This window comes from Nansenia antarctica (assembly GCF_963989245.1).
Source record: "Nansenia antarctica genome assembly, chromosome: 19".
NCBI lineage: Eukaryota > Metazoa > Chordata > Actinopteri > Argentiniformes > Microstomatidae > Nansenia > Nansenia antarctica.
The window spans coordinates 8,253,598-8,277,702 of NC_137692.1; the positions used below are offsets into that span (position 1 = coordinate 8,253,598).

Sequence of the window (24,105 nt, forward strand, 5' to 3'; positions counted from 1 at the left end):
AATCAATGAAGAGACCTGAGGGATAGAGGTTTGCTATAAGCAGCCAGACTGCAAGTCTTAACTCTTCTGTTTCTGGGCACTTAGCTACACAAACGTAATGCAGCAAAAATGATCAAAATGTTGTCTGGCCAACATCGAGGTCATCGTGAAGTGAACATGAATGATCGTGAACATTTATAACTATTGCATTGCCTGTTTAGAACTGGATTATGCACTCGACCCAAAAAGCATTAAAGTTGTTTTTGTGTAGTATTATGTCTCACTCCTCTTCAGTAAAAGGAAAAACAAACTATTACACACACACACACACACACACACACACACACACACACACACACACACCTACGCACGCACGCGCGCGCGCACACACACACACACACACACACACACACACACACACACACACACACACACACACACACAGAGACACACACAGGAATATGATTGTGCCAACATCATTGTACAGTGGGGGTGAGGAGAAGATGAGGCAAGTTATGATAAATTATGTCGCAGATCTACTTAATCGCCAAAGGGCAAATTCCCAAATTCATAATCATTTATTCTGGATGATGTATGGCCCACTTATATGAATCTGATAAGTTTAGTATGAATATAGTTTTCACTATTATTCCATAGTTTTCATTATTGTCGTTATTGCATTATATTACACTAAACGTGGTTACGGTTAGATTGATGAATCCATGAGCATTAGTCCACTGCACCATCCCGATATGTCATATTTGGTTTTAAAAGATTAACGGGGACTCATAGACCATATTAATGAGTAAGGGAAATATGGACGTTCTGGATAATTTCGTTAGTTTTGTTTGCTGTCACTGTCGTTATATTCAGAGATAGACCCCTGCGGTTGCTGGACATTGAATTAAAACGGTGATGTGCTTTTCGTGTTATAGGGGATAGCAAAGGAGTTATTTGTGTGGAAATAATGTTGACTTGGAGATTGGCTTATTGGCAGACTTCCAATCGTTCGTTTTTTTCATCGAACTTTCTTCAGTGTAAAACCATGGGCTTATCGCTGCTTTATCAGTGGACTTATCTGAAGAAAGGTTACATGTTGTTGATACATGTATAGCTTGTTTTAGAGGAACCCAGAGGGTTCACACAGTAACGTTTGTATTTGACAGCCTTGGTTTCAACAATGAATGATGTCTTTATGATGGAAGGCGAGATGTAGTCTATCCCACTGTATGTACAGGCTGTTATGTACACACGTTTGGAGTGCAGGAGGCTACCTCCCTTTCCACTCTTTCTTGAAAGGTTGCACGTACACACATACACGCTCGCGCGCGCGCGCACTCGCACACACACACACACACACACACACAGACACACGCGCGCACGCACACACACACACACACACACACACACACACACACACACACACACACACACACACGAAGACACTCGATTACAATATACTTTCTTCAACTTATTTATAGGCCTACTTGTAGAAAACTATTAGGGCAAATGGGAATCTGGGATCAAAGCAGACGGGATAAGCACGGGTCGCTCGGCGTATTCATGCAGCTGCATTGAGAGACTCAAGGCCAACAGGCGTGTCTTACACTGAAAAGGAGTTCCTATTCAAAGTGCAGGTGCGAAGTAGTGTTGCACATTCTGGCACATGATGTTAAGGTTGTTAGCGATCCGTGTTCAGACGGACTAACTATGGAACAGACTAACTATGGAACAGACTAACTATGGAACAGACTAACTATGGGGCTGATTCGCATTGGAGGAGCACCCTCATCCATGACAGTAAAACAACTTCGCGCCTGGAAGTAGGGACCGGTGGTAATCCGAACACTTGGGGGCAGATTCAGTCGACCCACGTCATGAATCATGCTTGGCTTTGACTCCCCAAACTGTTCATTTTTCCACGAGTTGACTACCCTATCCAATGTTGGCTGCGCTGTTCGCAGTTAATTCTATGAGGTGTTGCCTAGAGCATTTCTGGACTCATTTGCCAAAGTAATGTCACAAAGTAATTTAACTCTAACCTTAGAATAAGGTACTTTTGGTCTAAAAGATGTGATAAACGATAACTCACTGTTTCCCTTGACAAACAAATGTTTTAATGAAACTCTAATCTAATTTGAACACATAGGCCTAAAATGTATCTAACAATGACCAATAAATGAAAATGAGGGTTACAGTAAACACACACAAATAATTATTGACGTATTTCTCTTTAAGCGAAAAGCTGTCAACATTTGACGCTTGACCTGCGTCAACATCGCGTGTCTATGTCTTCACTCAGAAGAGGGTGGAGATATGTAACATCCTTTTAACTGATGAGATATGTAACATCCTTTTAACTGATGAGATACGTAACGTCCTTTTATAGGGAAAAGAGGGTGGAGATATGTAACATCCTTTATGATGAGGGTGGAGATATGTAACATCCTTTAAAGAGGGTGGAGATATGTAACATCCTTTTAACTGATGTGGCTCTTTGCCCACGTGCACTAGATACCCAACACCTCTCACTATATTGGATTTTGGCCTGCTTCCATTTAGAGTTGTTCAGTCCGCAGTCAGATGTAAAACAATTAATCTATTTATTTTATCTTTGATTGTTTTCAGTTTTCAGAGTCAATGTTTTCCATAGCTCCTCATCTTAAGAGCCTCAAAAACAATTCCTTTAAGCGTGTCAATGAAAACGACAAATATGATTTTTCCTACTCTAACATTCGACATCAGCCTTTGTGGTTGAAGTTGCATTTGCTAATTTGTATTAGGCCTACTTGTTTGGTATTGCACCTGTCTGGTAATTTTACTGGAGAATTCCGGCCACTCCATGTCTTGTAATTATGACATGAAATGGGGCATTGAATGAAGTGTAGAAATGCTTTTTACTCGCAGACTGCTAATCCCCTATTAAAAGGGCTTTGTTCAATAATGCAGGACAGTTTCCGGAAGTAGGATTACCGCCTCCATTATTTTATAAGAAATGATATTTCACACTCAGATGAGTCCTATAGGACGCTATGAGAGCCAACATTGATTAATTTTCTTTTGCGGCATAAGTCCAATAATGCTTTTTAGAGATCATCTATAACGAATGTGAGGAATATGTATTTCCCTTGACGAACATTACTGAGGGTCTTTTAACACAAATGTTGTCATGAGTTGTCAGAGGTTCATTGGTGAATGGGCTTTAGTTAATGCTGTCAATAAGTGGTGATTTGGTTGATTATACAGTAACTAAAGCAATTAAAACGCGTTGTCAACGATGAAAAGGGCGAGTCTGCGTCTGTAAAAAGAACACTATATATATATATATATATATATATATATATATATATATATATATAATATATTCACGCTGCCCTAGTCTTATTTCTCTTGACTTGAGCAAACTCTGATATCCTCATCTGAGTGACGGTCAACTTTATGGGCCCCTGGGCGTCGCCTAAACAACTCGAGAGTTATGATTTAGTGTGAGTGGCATGTATATGATTATTACTGTTGTTCAGTTACTGTTCTGTGCTGTAGCTCGCATGTCATTGAGTACGCAGTAACTCTGACGCATGCATGAAAATCACCATAGATGGATGAAAAGGGCATATTTTACTCGACCCTCTCTCTTTCTCTCTCACACACACACACACACACACACACACACACACACACACACACACACACACACACACACACACACACACACACACGGCCGGCCGGCCATTATTTTATTTATTTTTCCATGGAGTGTAAAACATTAGGGTTATGTAAGTTGCAGTATCAAATCAATAATAGTTTCACACGATTCAGTTGGTCCTTGTCCCCTTTGAGGAGTGGAACTAAAAGCTCTGGACGGCTCAACAGAGACGAGTCGAACAAATCGGTGACAAAGAAGCTTTCCGTGTCATCAACGTCGTTTAGACGACATGGAAGAATCCCTCTGATATGAACTCCCACTTCAAAGTGTTGTCGCTTCAATTGAGACCGAACTATCCTTTCCCCCATTCATGCAGAAGAGCTGGTGCTATAGAGGCATCAACTGTTTGGTTATTTTTTGTAGTGTTTATTTCCCCTCTATTCAGTGGGGTATTTAGACAGAGTAAACGGCAATACAAGTACTAAAGGACAAACTCTAAACGTATCAGATAGTGGGGTAGTGTGTCCACCCACACGCTCGTGCCTGTTTGAGAATATAGATCCATTTATGCTGCATGCTCTTCTTGGATTAGAGTCTTTTAGAATTTAGAGTGAATCTACTTTGGCACAAACATTCATAAAACCCGCGTAAATGCATTAATGTGCATATGTCTATCTTAATTTTGGAATTGGCTATTGTCAATTACATGATGAGTAAGTAGAAATAAACCAGTCGAAACTGTTGTGTAAACATAATTTGATAAACTCGACTTAATTATATAAGAAGAACGCAATAAAAGTATTGGGGATATGTGCATGTAGCTCCTCAGTCCTCACCCAGGCCTACCAGTTGCTATAGGTGAGTCACAAACTGGTCATTAGGCTACCTACCTCTTTGAAAATATGCGTCTATTCAAAGGCTACACTATTCCCATGGTTGTTCCCAGTTGCAATGAACCCCAAATACATCCTTGTCTTGGAAAAAAAAAGCATAACAGAAACTGGCGTTTAATTCAAGAAGTCTCGAAACAGCTCTGCAAGGAAAGTTTATTATAACGTTATTCTAGTCTCCTCCTTTGATTGTTTACAAGGAAAAAGAAATATAGGCCTCTATATCAAAATAATATTTTCTCTTTATAGAGGATAGAAAGAACATAGATTACCGTTTCCTACCCCATGGGTAGCAAATATTACATTCTTTTGAAGAGGCTTTGGAGTCTTCGGACCTGGCCCCATAGTATTCCAGTTTGACTCGGCTATTGCTATAGAAATCTTAATTCACCATGAGGATTCACCGTCGTGAAGAAATGGCCCTTTGTCCGAACAGATCTTTGAAGTCTGAATGAGAATATACTAGCATGCCTTTCATCAAACGCTGCCTGCATAAAACCACAGTCTATTTGAAAGGGGTAGGGAGCTTGCACAAATAAGACATACTGAAGTAGCCTATTATCCAACAGGCCTCTTATTCTACACTTTAAAAATAAAATAATAATAGCATCTTAAAATTACATTCTAAAAATAGATTTGTTGTATTTCATTATTGTGTGTTAAGTACGCGTTGGAGTTGGCTAACTTGACGACAGCAGTTGAAAATTACAAGCAAAAACAACAACATCGTTCAAAGGAATAAACTGCACCCTCCCTGTCTAACTTTCAGCTGAAAGAGCCTGTTGAATATTTGCCCCTTTCTTACTTTTAGCCCAAATTCACAACAGTGTTATCATCTCAGTCATGCCTAGACGTATTATTCTATGACTTATGTGCATTCGTCTCAGTTCTAAGATTTAAAAAGTAAATCTGCCCTAAAGTATTATAGCCTATCACATTGTTCAAGGTTGATAATTCACTATAATGAAATACTCTTTTCAGTTGTTAAGAGTAATATCCCACATTCTTTCCAGTGTTCCAACCAGTGATGGCTCAGCAAAGGAATTGGCATTTTTATCATACACGATTTATTCAAAATACTGACAAATTACAAGGCAGTTTGGTACACATTTCGAAAGTCCTCTCGATAAGATCACATTTTAATAAAAATGCATTGCTAACAAATCTTGACAAGTGTTACAAAATCACAAAATGCCCACGTTGATCAAACATTTATGAATTTAATGTTGGTAATATCAAATAGACTATATGAAAACGTTTAGATCTTCAGCACAAATGGAGAAAATATGTCTGTATGAAACTCAAACATTTCATTACTGAATGTATACAAATAATTGTAGCAAACCATTACAAATTGCTTAAAGACAGAAGCTTACAAAATTACTGTTTACAATTACACATTGAAACATAACAATATACAAATGTACAGTTTTTAAAATTGAAACACTTTGGTTCGATAATACAAAAATGTTCATGTCAGGTTCAAAAATAAATTAAAATGTCGATAAAATAAATGTCGAGGTCAAAACCCAATGTACAAAAAGAATACAGCAACATGCGTAAAAGATCGAACAATCTTACAAACAGAATAGCATACACTCTACATGTTCATATTTCCCACATGGGAGAAAAGAGGGCCATCACAAACTAAGATTTGGCAGTGGTGTAGCCTTTATGCTTTTATTGCATTGAATAATTTAGATACAGACCTTTTCGATGGGTTAATTTTGTAAGTCCATGGGCATATTTGAGAATATCTTATTGATGCATTCTCTGAACCGAGTTTGGTTAATATGTTAATAGTTCCTTGGCTCAGGGTTTCTGTAAGGTGGCCCATCTGCAGGGTCAGGTGTGGACGAGCCGCTGGGTGGTGTGTGCGTGCCACTGGCACCAGAACTGTGACAGACATACCACTCGCTTAGATTGGTGGGCTGAGACGAGGCGACTGGTTCCGAAAGCGACGAGGCCCCTGGCTCTCGACCTAAGTCCGATGAGGGGGACACTAGTGATGGAGTTGAAGATTCGTAGCCTGAACTCGGTGGTGGAGACTTGCAGTGCACTTTCATGTGTTTTCTCAGTGAGCTGGGGTGTGTGTAGGATTTATCACAACCTCTCACTTTGCAGTTGTAAGGCTTATCGCTGGTGTGCACGTGGGAGTGCTTCTTCCGGTCACTGCTGTTGGCGAAGCGTCGATCGCAGCCGTCAAACTCACATTTGAAGGGCTTCTCACCTGCAATGAAGAGATATAAGTTAGGCGATGGCCTAACAGAATCAAACAAAGGTATAGGCCTAACGCCTGTTTTTTTCAGCTCGCATGGGTGACATGGGTGACATCTGACATGCATTTTGTTTCGAAATAAAAATGGAGCCAGCTGAGTGTCAGACAATTCAGTTTACTATTGCAATGTATTTAAACCAATGAAATGCTGCAGTGGGTCTACCGTTTGTCATAATGTCATATATTGGACATAATAATTCACACATGGCCTGAATATCTTAAATAATTAAATGTGTGAGTCTAGTAGGCATTTCTGATATGGACACATCCCCCTATACATTGTCATAGAAACAGAACTCACCTACAAGCTGTGACCAACTGGCACTAGTTATAGCTTATTCGATCCTCCCAACGAGCAAAATGTTATTTTGTTAAACAAACTGTTCGACAACGTATATGGTTTAGCTCATGTATAGGTCATGACTAGGGAAATGATAGCTGAATAAATTACACAGAAATCATTTAATGCTGATTTCTCTTAGAAGAGCGCCAAGCGTTTATGAGGATATATAATTGCTGCTGTCTAATTACACTTGCGTGTTGAATATCAATTTGACCTTCAGCTGTTAGGCTGAGAGAGCCAATCAAGGATATTAGTGTACTACAAGAAAGCGTCGAGGAACAGACCCCAGGGGAAACCGAGCTATAACCACAGATTCAGATTTTAAACATGATACCAAAGACCAGGGCCCTTGGGAGTCAACACACGCAGAAATAATCTAACAGATTTGTATTTAAGTAATGTGAGCAAATTAAATGAATAATATATAGGCTATGCGAAATATATGGCAGTAGAGGCCAACGAAGTCACCAAAAGGAATGAACATAATATTATTCACAGGTCTGATTCGGCATTTTCTTTCGTGTAGAGAGAGGCCTAAAGAATCTGTATTCTTTTTTGGGGTGGCGAAATGTAACATTCACTGAATAGTTGGACCTTTAAAGTAGTCATCCGTCAAGCAGCCATATTTGTCATCGGACAATTATGCTCTTCGTGTCATTATCTCTTGTAAAATGACATTAGAACGATACAAAGCTGCATTAAGCATGTGTCCATCAGGTCAGCAGCCCTCCCTACCTGTTACCATTGCTCCTCCTTTTCTGCCGCCCGTCTCTATCGACTTGTTGCTCTGGCTACAATGCTATTAGCTCCTGTGTCAGTGACTATTACTCAAAAAGGGTTTTTAGGTTTACAATATTGTATGCTCTTATTCATTTTGCATCAACATTACATTTAGCCTATATTCCACTTACTTTTAACGAGACCAACTGTAGGCTATACTACCACACTAATAACAGTAATAGTGATTTGTTTTAACATAATATAAGCTAATCTAATGACGTATTACGAATGATAATAATAATAATAAGTATTATTATTATTATTATTATTATTATTATTATTATTATTATTAATAGCCTGGTAGTAGTTGTTGTAGTAGCTAGTCGTTTTATTTCAATAACAACAACAGCACTAGCCTAATAATAGGAGCTTTGTTTTGTGTTGATAACTTAAATGTTGAAGCATTTATCTAAAAGAAATATCTTATTACATACAAAGCAAGAGAGTATTTAACCGTCAACAGAGGCATATGGTGATCCAGCAACAGGTCCCTCGGGGAAACAACATCAACAACATCATCTAATGCCAGGTCAACATTCCCATATTCTTTCATAACGATAGTGATTATAGACTATTTGAAGCAAGCAAAAAAAATATATAGATATGGTTGCCACAATTTCTCTCTGTCTCTGGCAGAACTTGGATAGACCTGTTGTAGGCCTCAGTCTTCGGCATGTTTGAGCAAAACATACACTTTAGAGTGCACTCAATCATAATCCCCTAGCAGTATGTTTGTAAAACGACTGACCTGATGCAACTCAACAACAAACACATTGGATATAAGGATGTCCAGCGACTGTTGCATATGCGTGTTTACAACAGCAATGCTACAAATATATAATTCCACATGAAACTGCCTTAGATAATCAATTGTTGAGTTTGACAGAACGACATTATCACCGTAAAAAGAAAAGTTTGTTTACTGTTACTGTTTTGTATTTCTGTAGCCTATGTCCAAACTGTAAATTAGGCATTACATTATGCAATATGAAATATGGATATATTGCACGTTTGCCGTCCATAAATTCAAATCCTAACCAACAACGATTGAAAGTCACTAACCTGTGTGAGTCCTTTTGTGGATCTTAAGGTTCTCGGATCTTGCAAATACTTTTCCACAACCGGGGAACGGACATGGAAACGGTTTCTCTCCGGTGTGCACTCGAATATGATTGACAAGTTTGTACTTGGCTTTAAATGGTTTTCCTTCCCTCGGACACTCTTCCCAAAAACAGATATGGTTAGCGTGCTCGGGTCCTCCGACATGCTCCACTGTCACATGCGTTACCAGTTCGTGCATGGTGCTGTAAGTTTTGGAGCAAAGTTGTTTCGTCGAGTGTTCTGGTTCCAGCCACTTGCAAATGAGTTCTTGCTTTATCGGCTGCCTCATGTAACGGAAGAAAGCCCCGGCTCCGTGGTGGTGAGCGCTGAGGTTCATGTTCAGATTCAGACCTCCATAGCCATGTAGAGGCGAGGCGGAGAACGGGTCAGCCCTGGAGCTTGCCACTTGACTCAAGTGATCAGACCTAACGTACATTTCGCCAGGTATTCCTAACCTTATTTGTCCATTCAAGGCTTGGCCACCTGGTGCTCCGTTAGATGACTGGTCGTGATGGAGTCCGGAGAAGAGGCTGTGGTTCCCAGCGTCAGGGTGATGACCATAGTGTCCCGGATAGCTACCTGTTGTTGAGACAAACATTCCGTGGTGAGAGGTTGAACCAGAAGTCTGGTCGGTCAGCACTGGCATGGCTTGAGCTGTCAGATCTCTTCGAAGGAGGAAATCCCTACCTGCAGATAATGCCTGGGCCGTATGAGACATAGAATAGGGGACCGTCGTCGCCTGCACCGGGCCAAAAGCTCCCGTTTGACTGGAGACCACTTCACTGTGGCCTGCAATATGATGATTGTGGTGGTGATGGTGGTGGGGATAATGATGGGCTGGGCTGATTTTGAGGGCCGCGGAGTGCCCCATGTGTTCTGGCCCGAATGGACTCGGCCCCAGGCGGGGTTCCGCAGTAATCTCCCCAGGGTGCGAGTGAGCCATTGAGTGTGGATGGCTGCTGAACCCCGGGAAGCCTGTCACGCTCTGAGGGGTATGGTGGTGATGATGGTGATGGTGGTGAGCCCCTGCCAAGTCAACTAATCTCAGCGCCGTGTTCCGTTTGGAAAACGTAGGGTCCATCACAGGGTTTCCCAAAGCATCCACGCTCATTACTCCTAATTTTAGAATAACTTGACAGCAGGCAAAATAATAATGATGATGACGAATATATTTTAATCGCAATGAAAAATAGAGGGAAAAAAACACAAACAACTTTCTAAAGTTGAGCTTCTATCTCAGTGCCTACATGGAAGCCCATTCGGCTGAGAGGAGCAGCAGGACGCTGTGATATAGTGAATAGAGATCCATGGTCGGCGCTGCAGCCCGCGGAGCTAAACAATCACCCCGCCTTCTAATTGGTCAGAGCTCGGTGATTGACGTCACTTGTGACAGTTTCCAATGTGAAGAAAAATGTTTTAGTGACAGCGAGCAGCAGAGCGCATGCGCCGTGCCTCAGGCAACACTTGGATAAAGAAGTTGTTATGCAAAGGTTATTGTATCCAAAAGTTAAATCGTTATACCAACGCTCTAATCCATTCTTCTAGCTCATAAGCGACCTTCTATATTTCGGCAATTTGGTTATGTGATTAAATAAAAAAATAGATTCGCCAATACAAATATTGAGATATCTCACATGATAACATATAAAGGTATATAAAGGCATGAACAGAAATATTTCCTTTTCTCATCGGAACTGTTCCACTGTATACGAACTCTAAAGCCACATGACATTGTACGATACGGAACTATAACATGTCCTCCCACCCTCCCGTCCGTATACCGAGGTATACTACAGACCCTCCTCGCTGTACTACAAACCCTCCTCGGTGCCTCTGGACCTCGTCGTGCGTGGGATCGGTGTCTCTATATGTGTGAATAGAGTGAGCGGCGTCATTGTCCCGAGGAAAAAAGTAATGGAAGGGACCTGTTGTTATGATCCGGGGTAATTTCGCTCACGAGGCCTGTCGGATTGAGACCCAGAACGGGAGCGGATCAGGGGCACAGGAGGTGGTGCTTAATGAAGGAACAAGAACGCACAGAAGCGGCGAAGATTTAAGCCCAAAATAAGACTTGATCAAAATATGAGTTATACTTTAGAATGCTATGTTGACCAGTCCACGCACAGAGGCGTGTCGAAAGTATTACATTTAGGCTATAGTCTTATGTTCTGCTATTGTGTAAACAAAGTACACACAATGCTCATAAATCAATACATGTATTTAGCCTATTAATGGGTTTAAGATAACATATGCAAGGGACCAGTTAATAAAAGTATACTCTTTGCAGACATTTAAATTGATTTGCTACATTCCACATTTGAATAATCGAGGAGGCCTATATGGGCATTGGGCATAAAGTTCTTGAGTATGTAAATGTGTGTAAATATGCAACACACTATTTACTATACTAAATATTATTGCTCACATTCTATAAATTTTGACTTTGTGGAATTTCGCAATGGCTCATGTGCATAGCAAAAAGTCAGTAGGCCTAATTCGAATTGTGAATAGACCTACTGTGATTACAAACCACCACCACCACCACCAACACCACCACCACCAACAACAACAACAACAACAACAACAACAAAAACAACAACAACAACAACAACAACAACAACAACAACATGACAACACAACGTCTAGAAAGGCTATATAGTTTATTTGCGAAATGAGACAACCACAGAAAATATTATTTGTTGTGTAGACTAATCTTTTTGTTTGTTTGTTACCATGTTTATATAGCTCTACTGGTAGGCTACCATGATCTAGAGATGCTGTGCTTTTAATCGTAAAAAAACATGTTCTGTCAGTAGTGCCACCCACTGTTGTACCTTGTTTTAAAGTGTAAATGTCCATGCGCACATGAACGCAAAGGCTGCATAATCGAACTTCAAAATGAAATGCGTCGAACTTTTATCAAATCAGTTGGAGACAAATAGTAAGTGTAATGTGAACTGACCCAAAACTAGGTCAAACAGTAACAATTAGATGAATGTCAAATATTACATAGCTATAAAATCAATGTAACTATTGGATGGTTTATAAAGCGCTCTTATAGTCAATCACTGGTTATTGTCTTCAAGAGCGATGGGTCGTTCAAATGTAGTAAACCCTTAATTTCTTTTGACAGTCTGTCACGCCAATATTTTTACAACGTTGTGACTCAAAAGCTATTTCAGTGATTCTGGTCTGACTATGACTATGAGGCTTATTGCGCACGCTTATTGCGCACGTGAAGTCCGTCCATTCTCATTTTCAAATGAATTAATTGATCCCTTAAAACAAGAAATGTCATGCCAGACGTCGTCAGTGTCTCAACATATTACCAGATTTAGGTCGGTTTCAATTCAGTCACAGTGTCTTGACATAAACAACTATGCACGACTCAAGAATCAAAACCCTGGCATTATCTCTGACCATGGAGTAAACTATCTCTGACCATGAGTAAACTCTATCTCTGACCATGTGAGTAAACTCTATCTCTGACCATGTGAGTAAACTCTATCTCTGACCATGTGAGTAAACTCTATCTCTGACCATGTGAGTACAACTCATTTACACGTTTTCTTGAACGGAAAAAAGCATGTGGAATTTACTCTAAAACTTGAAATGGTTAGGCGAATGGTAGGACATAGTGGGCTAAGCATGATAACCATGACTCCGTTTTCTCTAGCAACATAGATTGTTTTACATTTTGCCACAAAAATTAATTTTTTGTTGTTTTTATGCTTTACATATTGAAGAGACGGTATCCACATTAGCCTATCCATTCCATTACCGTACATACAATAGGTAGGTAGGCAACTGATGTAAATGAATAAGTCTCCTGAGAATCTTTATCTAGATTGAGTTGTCAAAGGCTTTTGGTGACAGCACCATGTCTAACACGTCATAAATAAGTAAATATTATGTGAAATATGACTGATCCTGAATATGTTTATTAAATGGCCTTTGCTCGTGAAGTGGTCGCAACTGTACTAGAGAGGCATCTCTGGATTGCACATGTCAGAGTTCATAGAAGATCTATTTCTGTTCGAAGTTGTGCTCTCTTGTAAACAACACGCAAGCTAGGAAATGGATAGGAACCAAGACCACTTTACTGTTTCACTAATGGAATAAAGAGTTATCGAATTAAATATATTTTCATATCCGCCATCACAAGATATCAACTGACTTGACAGTCGAATTTAGATCAACACATCCAGCCTAACCATTTTGATGACATTGAATATCAGCGCCATATGCTCAAATATATCAATAGGCCTATCACAATCATAATCTCAAAGCAGTTCACGGTTTACCCACAACAGTACAAAGCACAATAGAGGCCTGATGGAATCTACAGACAGCCTAAAATGACTCCACTGCCAGATCAAAATAATCAATCAACAATGCATACGCCATAACGCCAATCACTTGGAAATGATAGTGTTCCTCGGATACATTGACAAAATAACCATACAAAAAGTTGCATTTTGTTGGTTTATTAGAAAACTCCCAAACAACGTCTGTGTTTCCAACGCTCAGACGTAGACAGGCCTATCTGTTTCTCTCCTTTTTAAGTCACTTCGCCACACGTGCCAATCTTACCGTTCTCCACCTGTTGAAGGCGTCTTCGGGATATGTTTTTTGTGAGACAAAAGGCTACTTTAACTTGCTTAAAGTTGTATAAAATGTTGAGAACAACCAACTCCCCTCTCTTCCCCTCTGGAATGAGTTTGAGAATGAAGCAGAAAGCAGTCAAGATGATATTTTAATGGTTCGTATGGCACGTCTGTGCATGCGGCTTTGAACTCTAGCAGCCGGAGGTTCCTGCAGAGAGCGCCGCAAATCCCACTTGATAACTTCGACAACCCACAACGTTTTACACAGGCTATGCTGATGCATTATAAGCTTACTCGACCGCAAAAAAACGAACTAAAACATATCCCCAACAGACAATGCGTAAAATTCTATAGCCTTTAAAAAAAAACTAATGTTAGGCCTATCCTGGTATACCTTAAAAAAAAACTTTAATAAACTTTGGGTGAAGGTGAGATTGATGATGTGAGAGTTGGGGAATACAGAGGAAGAAAGCTGCAAATCATCGTTCGCATGCTAAGTGTTCATGGTCACAAACACCTTCTCTGTAAATGACAACACATGAAGTGTAAAAACCTTAACGACAGCATCCTAGCAGAGGTGCGGGGGCACACGAGCGTGACGAGTAGGCCTATTGCCTTTGTGGATTGTCAGAAGTATTTTCTGCCCTTGATATCAAGGTTTCCCAAGAGGGTTGTTATTGCATATGCGTATCTGAACATATTTGATAATAATTACATTTAAGTAGGCTACAAGTACAGTAAGAAGTACATCATTCAAGTTGCATTTAGTTTGTTGCCTATGTTTGCCAGTCTGCTATATCTGTGGCTGCTATCTCTGTGCATATGGGTAACTGATTTATTGGTGAAATGCATGGAATTTTTATTTTCCTCTCGTCCTCATTGGGATTTTTGGGAGTTCCAAAGATTGCATATAATAGCAATCGTCATGCCTACATCGCGTGCCCTATATAATAAAAACAGCCTACATAGCCTACCATTTTGGCTTGATTCTGTCCGTCTTTATGTCAGGCATAGGTATTAGGCACCAGATATTTTTGGTGTGAGATGCATCAATAGCTACCTTCGACAATCCCCCAAAGGTTTGTTATTTTCATCCTAAGTGCTTCAACATACACAACACATACGCTACTTGGCATTTTGTTTTAGAGTTTAGAGAGGTTTAACATCTGTGTATTTTAATTGTTATATTGTTTGACTGAATAGCCAACGTTGTCTGCGTTTTCCACCCAGGCTATTGTTGCGTTACATTTCTCAACTTTTTGCCGTTATTCAGCCTTTTAACCAAAATCACAGTCAGCAATCTCACAATACCTGGGATTGATGATGGAAATGGACCAATGGGAGCAGGGACTTAGCACCGCGGATTGTTATTTGGTGTGTGGATGTTACTAGGGGGAGAGAGCCTTCTCCAATCAGCAACCGATGGCGAGGTCACATGCCGCCCCCCCTCCTCTCCCATTCATCAGGGTGGACTGTGTTGTCTTTGCAATTCATTTATCTGCAGGAATGATTGCGACTATCAGTCTGAAGCTCACCGCCTGACTGAGGAGGTGAAAGTTTCGCCACAGGAAGATAAACCGCAAAAGACAATATTGTACATGATTTGCGTGTGCATCGGATGAGAGGTAGTGGGAGAAATTCCTCTCTTCTTTAAAGTAAATAGAGAGTCGGTGGATTGGAGTTTTCTCAGCTCAGTAAAGTCAGTGCAGAATTGTTGCAGGCAGTGGTTGTGGTGAGAATAACTGTGCGTGATTTTTGATTTTTGCTCTCAGTCGTCTCAAAGAGTCAAGACTGAATATGCTCCTGGACGCAGGACCACAGTATCCTACCATAGGAGTGACTACTTTCGGCTCCTCACGGCATCACTCAACAGGCGAAGTCACAGACAGAGAAGTGGCTTTGGGGATAAATCCGTTCGCAGACGGGATGGGCGCTTTCAAAATCAACCACAGCTCTCATGATCTGGGCTCCGGGCAAACGGCATTTTCCTCCCAAGCTCCGGGCTACGCCGCCGCTGCCTTGGGACATCACCACCACCCGACCCATGTCAGCTCCTACTCCACCGCCGCTTTCAACTCCACCCGGGACTTTCTTTTTCGAAATCGGGGCTTCGGAGACGCGACCAGCGCCCAACACAGTCTGTTCGCCTCCGCAGCGGGAAGTTTTGCAGGGCCACATGGACACTCAGATGCCGCGGGACACCTGCTCTTCCCTGGACTTCACGAGCAAGCCGCGAGCCATGCGTCCTCCAACGTTGTAAACAGTCAGATGCGGTTGGGTTTTTCGGGGGACATGTACGGGCGGGCTGACCAGTATGGCCATGTGACGAGCCCACGGTCCGACCACTACGCTTCGACCCAGTTGCACGGCTATGGCCCCATGAACATGAATATGGCCGCCCACCATGGAGCAGGGGCCTTCTTCCGTTACATGAGGCAGCCGATCAAACAGGAGCTCATCTGCAAGTGGGTCGAGCCGGAGCAGTTGTCGAACCCGAAAAAGTCGTGCAACAAAACTTTCAGCACGATGCACGAGCTGGTGACCCACCTGACAGTGGAACATGTGGGGGGACCAGAGCAGTCGAACCATATTTGCTTTTGGGAAGAGTGTTGCCGAGAAGGAAAACCGTTCAAAGCTAAATACAAACTTGTAAATCATATCAGAGTACACACCGGAGAAAAACCGTTCCCATGTCCATTCCCCGGCTGTGGCAAAGTATTTGCGCGCTCGGAAAATTTAAAAATTCACAAAAGGACTCACACTGGTAAGAATTGCAATCTCGTTTCCTCCTGAAACTCCTGTTTACAATCTCTGCTACAAATGCCTATTGCGTACAAACCTGTGATATAGCCTAATGATATTGTATTATGCTTTATGGTAATGTTTGATTTGCCTATCGGGCCTATTTGATATTCTGATATTCCAAATATTTATGTATGATATACTCGTTGTTACACTTTCGAACAAACACAAAACATTTTTTTAAGTGATCATATGTTTTGTTGCATTATCTATCTAACTCGACAAAGCAACAAATTATGTTTGAGTACAGACTATTTGGATAGCTTATTTTAAAACAATTCTAGTAGTTTTCGCTTTATATTAGGCAACCAATGAGATGATCAACTAAACCACTTCACTTTAATGTATCCCGATTTGCATTTTTAAAGTGTAAAATATTTCCTTTGTGTGTTTTTTTTAGGTGAAAAACCCTTCAAGTGTGAGTTTGAAGGCTGCGACAGACGGTTTGCAAACAGCAGTGACCGCAAGAAACACATGCATGTCCATACGTCTGACAAGCCCTATCTCTGCAAAATGTGCGACAAGTCGTACACTCACCCCAGCTCCCTCCGGAAACACATGAAGGTACATTGTGATGCTTTCTTCTCACTTTTTGGCTTGTCTCTTGTAATACGCATATGCTATGAATAAACATGAATTGTTGCCTATTTCAACCTTGTATCCTTTAGAGAATGAAAATGCATCAGTAGCCTACATTATACAATAGCATTTTGCATTCGTAACAGTAGGCCTAAATATTGAAGCAGATCGCATTGGTCTAATTGTCTATGCAATTTTCAATATGAAAAAAAAAAAAAAAAATCGAAATTGTGAGCTCTCTGTTTTGTCCTAAACGTTGCTTCAGTAATTCCAATATCTGACAAAGGATAGGCCACTGAGCTGAGCATATTTCAATAATGCATATGCCTGTTTTGAGTTCCACGCAGGCCCAATAAAATTCCTTTTTGTGACTTCCTGTCGCAGGTTCACGAGGCGACCACTCAAGCCTCCCAACCGTCGCCAGCGGCCAGTTCCGGGTACGAGTCCTCCACGCCTCCGACCATCGTCTCACCTTCCACAGAGACCCAGAGCAGCAGCTCACCAGCAGCATCCACAGTCCATCACACGACCAGTCACAGCGCGCTGTCATCCAATTTTAATGAATGGTACGTGTAAATATTTTCAAAAAGACTGCAGAATTAAGACTGCTTGGAATTAAAGACTTAACAAGTCAGCCTTTAACGCGTGGACTGAGAAAAACCGAGGAAGCCAAAATGGTTAACGGCTGTCTAGCAAAGTGAGAGAGCGATGCATGGACAAGGTGCAAGGCCGGCTACCAAGTTTGACCTTGTTTTCCCCTTTCTTATGTTTTTCTTTGAATGAAAGACTTTCTTATGTTGTTCTTTTATTGAAAGACTGATGCACACGAGAGATCTCCAAATGCATGCTATCTGCGGGGCGTGGATGATTTTTGTACATATAAGATTCACCTAGTTCAAAATGTAATATTTTATTTTGTAAATACTTATATCACAGTTTAAGGGAATTTGTGAAAATGTGGTCCCTAGATTTATGTAAAATGAGATGGTTTTAAGAATATTGCGATGAATAGTCTTGATTGAAAGGAATGTTCTAGTTAATGTGTACCAAATGTGAATTACTCAGTATTATACAGTCTACACGTCGACCTAACCGACTATTAGTATTCATGTGCTTTTGTATTCAGTGCAACATTTCGTCCAAGGTCCAGTTTGAGTAGCACAGTATCATTGTTGTTATTTAATGTCATGTCGATAAATCGTGTAGTGAAAGCCTGAAACTCCGTGTCAATCTGTTTATGTACGTGATATAATATAAGAACTATCTGTCCATGGCCTTGACAATTGCAAGGAAGTATTACCTGTAAATTGCTCAATTTTCCATATGTATCCGCATGTAAAGGACCGGTAACACATGTTAGAAATGATCGGTATTTATGGAGAAATGCGCTCGTAGCCGATGTAAAATTTAGTTTACAAAAATGTTTGGTTACATTTCGTACTATATTAAAGGACTCAAAATACAACAAACAATTGCCGTCAACATTTTTCTTTCTGATAGCCTTTAAAAAAAAACAAAAAAAAACGTGAATGGATCCCAGAATGACTGCTGCGTTAAAGGCAAAAACTAATATAGACCCACCTGACATTATGCATTTTATTGAAATAACTAATTCTAATGTAAGGTAAAGTGTTTATTGAACGATATTTAAATGTAATAGACTCTTTAAAACTTTTGTGGGAGGATTATCAAAACAACATTTCAATTGGGAGGGGGACACATTTTTAGCAAACTCTTACCATTCTATTACTTTTGGCAAAGCTTAATAAATCAAATCAGGGTCCTTGTAGCTTACAACATCCAATGTGGTAATACGAGTTAATGATAAGTAATTTGATTTGCTCTCTCCTTGTCTTTTGTTGATCCAAAATGAACATCCCAGACGTTGCCCTGAGGTAGGCTAATGTGCGAATTAAAACGATTAATCTTGACGGTTACCTCTCAGTGTAACTTGATTGTTTATGTTACTTAATAGTTCTCCAATGTAATTCAGTTTCACTGTGTCGGATTTCATATAGTTTTAGGAAGTGTTGAGACCTCTGGAGTCACTATGAGTCTTTGTTCCTGGGTGCAGCTTGCTGACCGGCCCATTAGGCAGAGATCACATCACCAGACGGCAGTGATCAGCCGTGGTTAACACTGCCAGGGCACGGAGGCGACACAACATTGAATCCACGATCTGTCAGTTCGCAGCATTGCACTGCCAGCAACAATATATTTTCAACAAAAGCGTCAGATAAATGCATGCAATATATTGCATAATGATCGAACGTGTGTGTGTGTGTGTGTGTGTGTGTGTGTGTGTGTGTGTGTGCGCGTGCGTGTGTGTGTGTGTGTGTGTGTGTGTGTGTGTGTGTGTGTATGTACAGCAACGATATGTGGTCGTGAGATTTCATTGTTTTGCAATCATCGTAAATATACCCGGGTCATTAAAACATCTTAAAGAAATTACTTTACAAATATAGTTTCGAAAAAAGAAGATGCTTTTTTCGTTGTTTTTTTTAAGGACAACATCCTGTGCTGTGTGTGCGTGTGTGTGTGTGTGTGTGTGTGTGTGTGTGTGTGTGTGTGTGTGTGTGTGTGTGTGTGTGTGTGTGTGTGATATGAATGTCAAATATTCATGATATCTGAGGTGATTTGTATAAATGTATTCATATTTCCTTTGCATGGGCTATTACGTTTTTGAGATAAATGAATGATGGTATAATAAAATGACTTTTTCGACTCTATTTAACACTATCCGTCTAGGTTCTGGTGCTTTATACATCCTCACTCATGCAGGGACAGACCATAGAACGTGTTATGTGTATTGATCCATGGTTCTCACTTCGCATGAGCTTATCATTTAATACATTTAATACATTTAATACCATTTCTTGACCGGGTTAGGAATTTTTGTCGGATCTCTTGTCTGGGAGTTAGTTTATTGGAACTAAATATAATAACAATAACAAAAGTAATTAAATGCATGCGAAGTATTACCTCACAATCGTTTTGATAAATAAAAAATAGCATGTCGAGCAAGGGAAACAAATAATGACGAGCTAGGTTAAAATCTAAATAGATAAGGCATATTTTAACCCTTTTGACAAGCGAAGCGTGTCGGAGAGCACAGACACACATGTGAAGTTATATCAACACAAAGCCTGGACTCCACAAGCTTAACCTACTCAAAATCAACCTAAAATTCAAGGCGTTTGGTGTATCCTTCCACTGAACAATGATCGGAAGTGCTTACACACAATGGGGCTCGTTTATCAAACGCGAGCAGAAGACATTTGTGTGTAAATCGTGTGTGCAATTACGCATTAAACATTTCGGCATTCATTTTCCTATTTCGTTTCCTATTTCGAATTTGTTAATAGGTCCGCACAAAGTATACGACTGCTCGAGACTGCTCATACAAACACACTGTGCTTTAGTCATTTGACACAAAGTTTACGTTTCCAAATGGCTTATAATTATTATAGCTTCATCACAATGTTTTTTTTTGTTTTTTTTGAGGGAATCATCATTGAGCTTGAAATTGACAGCGCTTTCACTTTTCATTCATTGATTTATTAAAGAGGTTGAGGTAAATCACATTGGTTGGCTATATTATCAAAGCAATCTTTCAAATGGGAATGGTTGTCCCAATTATATGCATAGTTTAACTTCAAACACATCCACATGTTTGATACAAATATTTCTGATAAGAAATTAAATTAAAATAGTTTTCCTGGAAAACGTTTCCAACGTTTGCTGCTCTGGCTCGGCTGACAAAGCTAAGCTGCTCTAAACTTCACTTCCTCCAGAGGGTCGCGCTTTGGCATTGGCAAGATCAGCTTCTGTTGCAGGTTAGATCAAACATCATTCAGTGTAAAATTGTTACATTTGCAGCAAAATTGGTGTTAGTAGTTTCTTGCAGGCACATTACGCTCATAAACATATTTACTAACAATTCGCAATCAAAATGATCAAGACACCTCCCGTCGATGTGAAACTGTATTTCGCGGGGAAGTGTCCACCAATCACTGCTTGAGAAAAACGACCAAATCTGGGGAAATGAGGGTGCGGTATATGGTCATCGTGAACGTTCACCCCACGGCTGAGATTCATCAAACCACGTACAGATATCAGTTTCACACGTTTCATGAATCTGGAGTAGGGCTTTCGTATGGGCTTTTTATATGAAAACATATACGAATTATTTAAGAACATGTTGACGGTATGATGACTAATTAGGCTTATTAAAACATCTTTGTCTTTTTCTGAAAATATTAAATGACAATGTACTATATTTTGTGTCGCTATCAGTTTCATTGTGTTTGTTTATGGCTCATTTATTTACATTGTTTCTGTATATCACTGTATGTCGCTGGGAGAATCCATATTATTACTTTCTCCATTTACAAAAATAGACTCTTTTAGATCTTCAAGCCACTATAAACATGTCCAAATGACAGATACGATATGCATGGTCTCTTATGAATGTAAGATAAATGAAGAAAACATAACGTTTACATTTAGTTAATAATGACTTCATTTTCCTGGTTGACTGCAGGCTATTTTATATTTCTCAAAAGCAGTTCAAGCATTTGAAAGGCGCAGGCGCCAACACTGAACACTTCTATGCATATGTATTACTCGCGCTTGCAGCCAGTAAACCAAGCTCGACATGTTTGTTGGTAACAATGATATACATGAGTGCTCACTTGCACGCTCCAACTCTATGAATAAGCCTATTAAAACCATATAGGCTAGTTTCCTTAATTAGCTTATAGAAATTAAAGGGAAACAAGTGTTTGAAACGTTACATCTGTCCCTAGATTCAAGTCAATGTCTGCAAACATAATATGTTACATGGCTATATGCCTATCCCCCACCCAGTAATTGTATCAAAACACTATGAATACTTTTATTGTAGAAACTAAAATAGAAAGACATTTCAACGCATGCGCACTTGTTGTCATTCAAGTTAGCAATGGATCTAATTTATTTACGGTAAAAAAAATCTGAGTGGGGCAGTTTTACTCACATTTTAAAATATATTGGATAGAGTTAGTGAAAATAGATAGACAGGCAAGTAAGGAGAAGAGGACATGGGCGGGATTCGAACCCATGCCGATATGGGCATGTGCGTGTGCTTTGAAGGCGGTGCAAGACCACCGGACCACCCCCAGGCCACTTAGATCTCGTCCTAGATGTCGACTTGCCCTACACTTCTGATGTTAAGGAACTACACTTCCTACATACGTTATTTAATAATCAAAAAATCTATAGATCTAGATATGAGGTTGTCATGCCAAGTTGGAAACAGGACATGCACGTTTTCAGTCACTGGAGCATTGACCCTTGTATTTGCTGGCGACTGACACGTGTAACCCGAGAGTAGGAAAGCTGTAATGTGCCACTTGATGAATAGGGGTGCCCATGTCTGCCAGTATTCTGATCTTTATGTCAATGTTAAATTAATAAGTGAAAACCTTTACTCTTTAAGTTGACCATAACCATGGCAAAAGCTTCATGATGACACATGCTACAGGATAACATGGGCTTTTATGCCCTACATCCTATATCCCTACGCCCCCCCCCCCAAAAACGAACAAACATAGGCTATATATATATATATATATATATATATAAACATTTTACATGTTATATATTTTGTTATATGTTATATATTTTTTACTAATTTCAACAAAAAATGTGCATGGGTAGCTTGTGCTTATGCATATTCGATCGTTTAGCCTACATGTTTAGCCTGATCGTTTAGCCTACATGTTTTAAGAATGTAATTAGTGTATAGGCTTCTTGGGGTGCATTATAACTCAACAATTTTTAGGCTACAAGTTTTGAAACTGGACACTGTGCACTGGGTGCTGGAGTCTTAATCTATTTGTTTCCTGTCATCAATCAAAAACCTCCAAACGTTAACCAGCATAAATCAGGAGAGAGCAACTGCCAAGGACCTATCCAACTTATTTCCTCTTATATCTTGATTAAGTAACAATTATATTTTTTCAGCTTGTATAATACAAAGAGAATGATTGAACCTGTTTGGACATGTAGCCTATGGGCCTGCACTTTGTTGTAGCCTTTTCGAGGCCCCTATCTGTTTCCAGGGATAAAGATCCTTAATTCACAAGCTACACACTGGACAGTGAAGGATATCAACCCAACAATGAACTTCTCGAGTTGCCGTCCAGCTGTTGTCCAGAGCGGTTGTGAGGCTGTGCTGCTCTTCTCAGATGTAAAGGTATTGGCCTGTTTTCTCTCATTCACATCAGCTTGTTGCCCTTTGGCTGACTTCTGGGAGGCTCGAGCCCTGAGCGACGTGCTGCACTCAACTCCAACCAACCGCACACTCACGTGAGCACGTCGGAAAATACGTTGAATGCGAATTTCTGGTATTGTTTTATATATCGCCGATGAAAATCACCATTCAAAAAAAAAAAAAATCGCCATTCATGTGTGTAGCCTATAGCGTATAGGCTACACATGTTAAAATATAGCCTATGTAAAACAAAACAGTTCATTATGACATAATTGATGAAATTGTAATTATTGGCCTATGAATCATGAAGGCTATTCGTTTCTATATCCTGTTGGATGTTTTGTTACTAGTTGTGGACCAACAGATAACGGGTGCGTTTAGACGCATATCCTCTTCCAAATGCTTCCATGGCATAATGCAGGAGGTTATAACATGGTCTGAGTCAAACATGGCTTGAAGGATAATTCTTTAAAGGTGCAATCTGTAATTCAAACAACCACAAAGCGACCTCCCCGCCACTGTTGGTAAGAAGCTAAGGGATGGGGCTGGAGACATTTCATAGACAGTGGGTGCAAGGCCTGACTATCCATGAGATCAAAATGATAGTTTTAACCATGTTTTGAAGGTATACAGCATTTCTTTTCCAATTGCATTGCTAACAAACAATAGATTGAAAGACAATCTTATATTTTCAGTTCTTATATAAGTTTTATAATTCATCAACAATCAATGGCTATAATATCATTCATTTAAAGGTCAAAACATGTAACTACTAGTTACAGATTGCGCCTTTAACACATATATTCTTCATAAATTACTTCATAGCATTGGAGAGCATTTTATGAAT

The 24,105-nt window shown here is 40.0% G+C and overlaps 2 protein-coding genes across 2 annotated transcripts; one reads left to right on the forward strand and one right to left on the reverse strand.

Annotated features, from left to right (window-relative positions):
- Positions 1-6,308: 6,308 nt before the first annotated feature.
- On the reverse strand, positions 6,309-10,125 carry zic4 (zic family member 4; the record flags this gene model as incomplete). Its single annotated transcript, XM_080548921.1, has 3 exons — positions 6,309-6,742; positions 8,976-9,593; positions 9,702-10,125. The coding sequence occupies 3 exons, from the start codon at positions 10,123-10,125 to the stop codon at positions 6,309-6,311; spliced, it is 1,476 nt and encodes a 491-aa protein (XP_080405047.1).
- A 5,293-nt stretch (positions 10,126-15,418) lies between these two features.
- zic1 (zic family member 1 (odd-paired homolog, Drosophila)) lies at positions 15,419-17,578 on the forward strand (the record flags this gene model as incomplete). Its single annotated transcript, XM_080548823.1, has 3 exons — positions 15,419-16,385; positions 16,824-16,987; positions 17,387-17,578. The coding sequence occupies 3 exons, from the start codon at positions 15,419-15,421 to the stop codon at positions 17,576-17,578; spliced, it is 1,323 nt and encodes a 440-aa protein (XP_080404949.1).
- Positions 17,579-24,105: the final 6,527 nt, after the last annotated feature.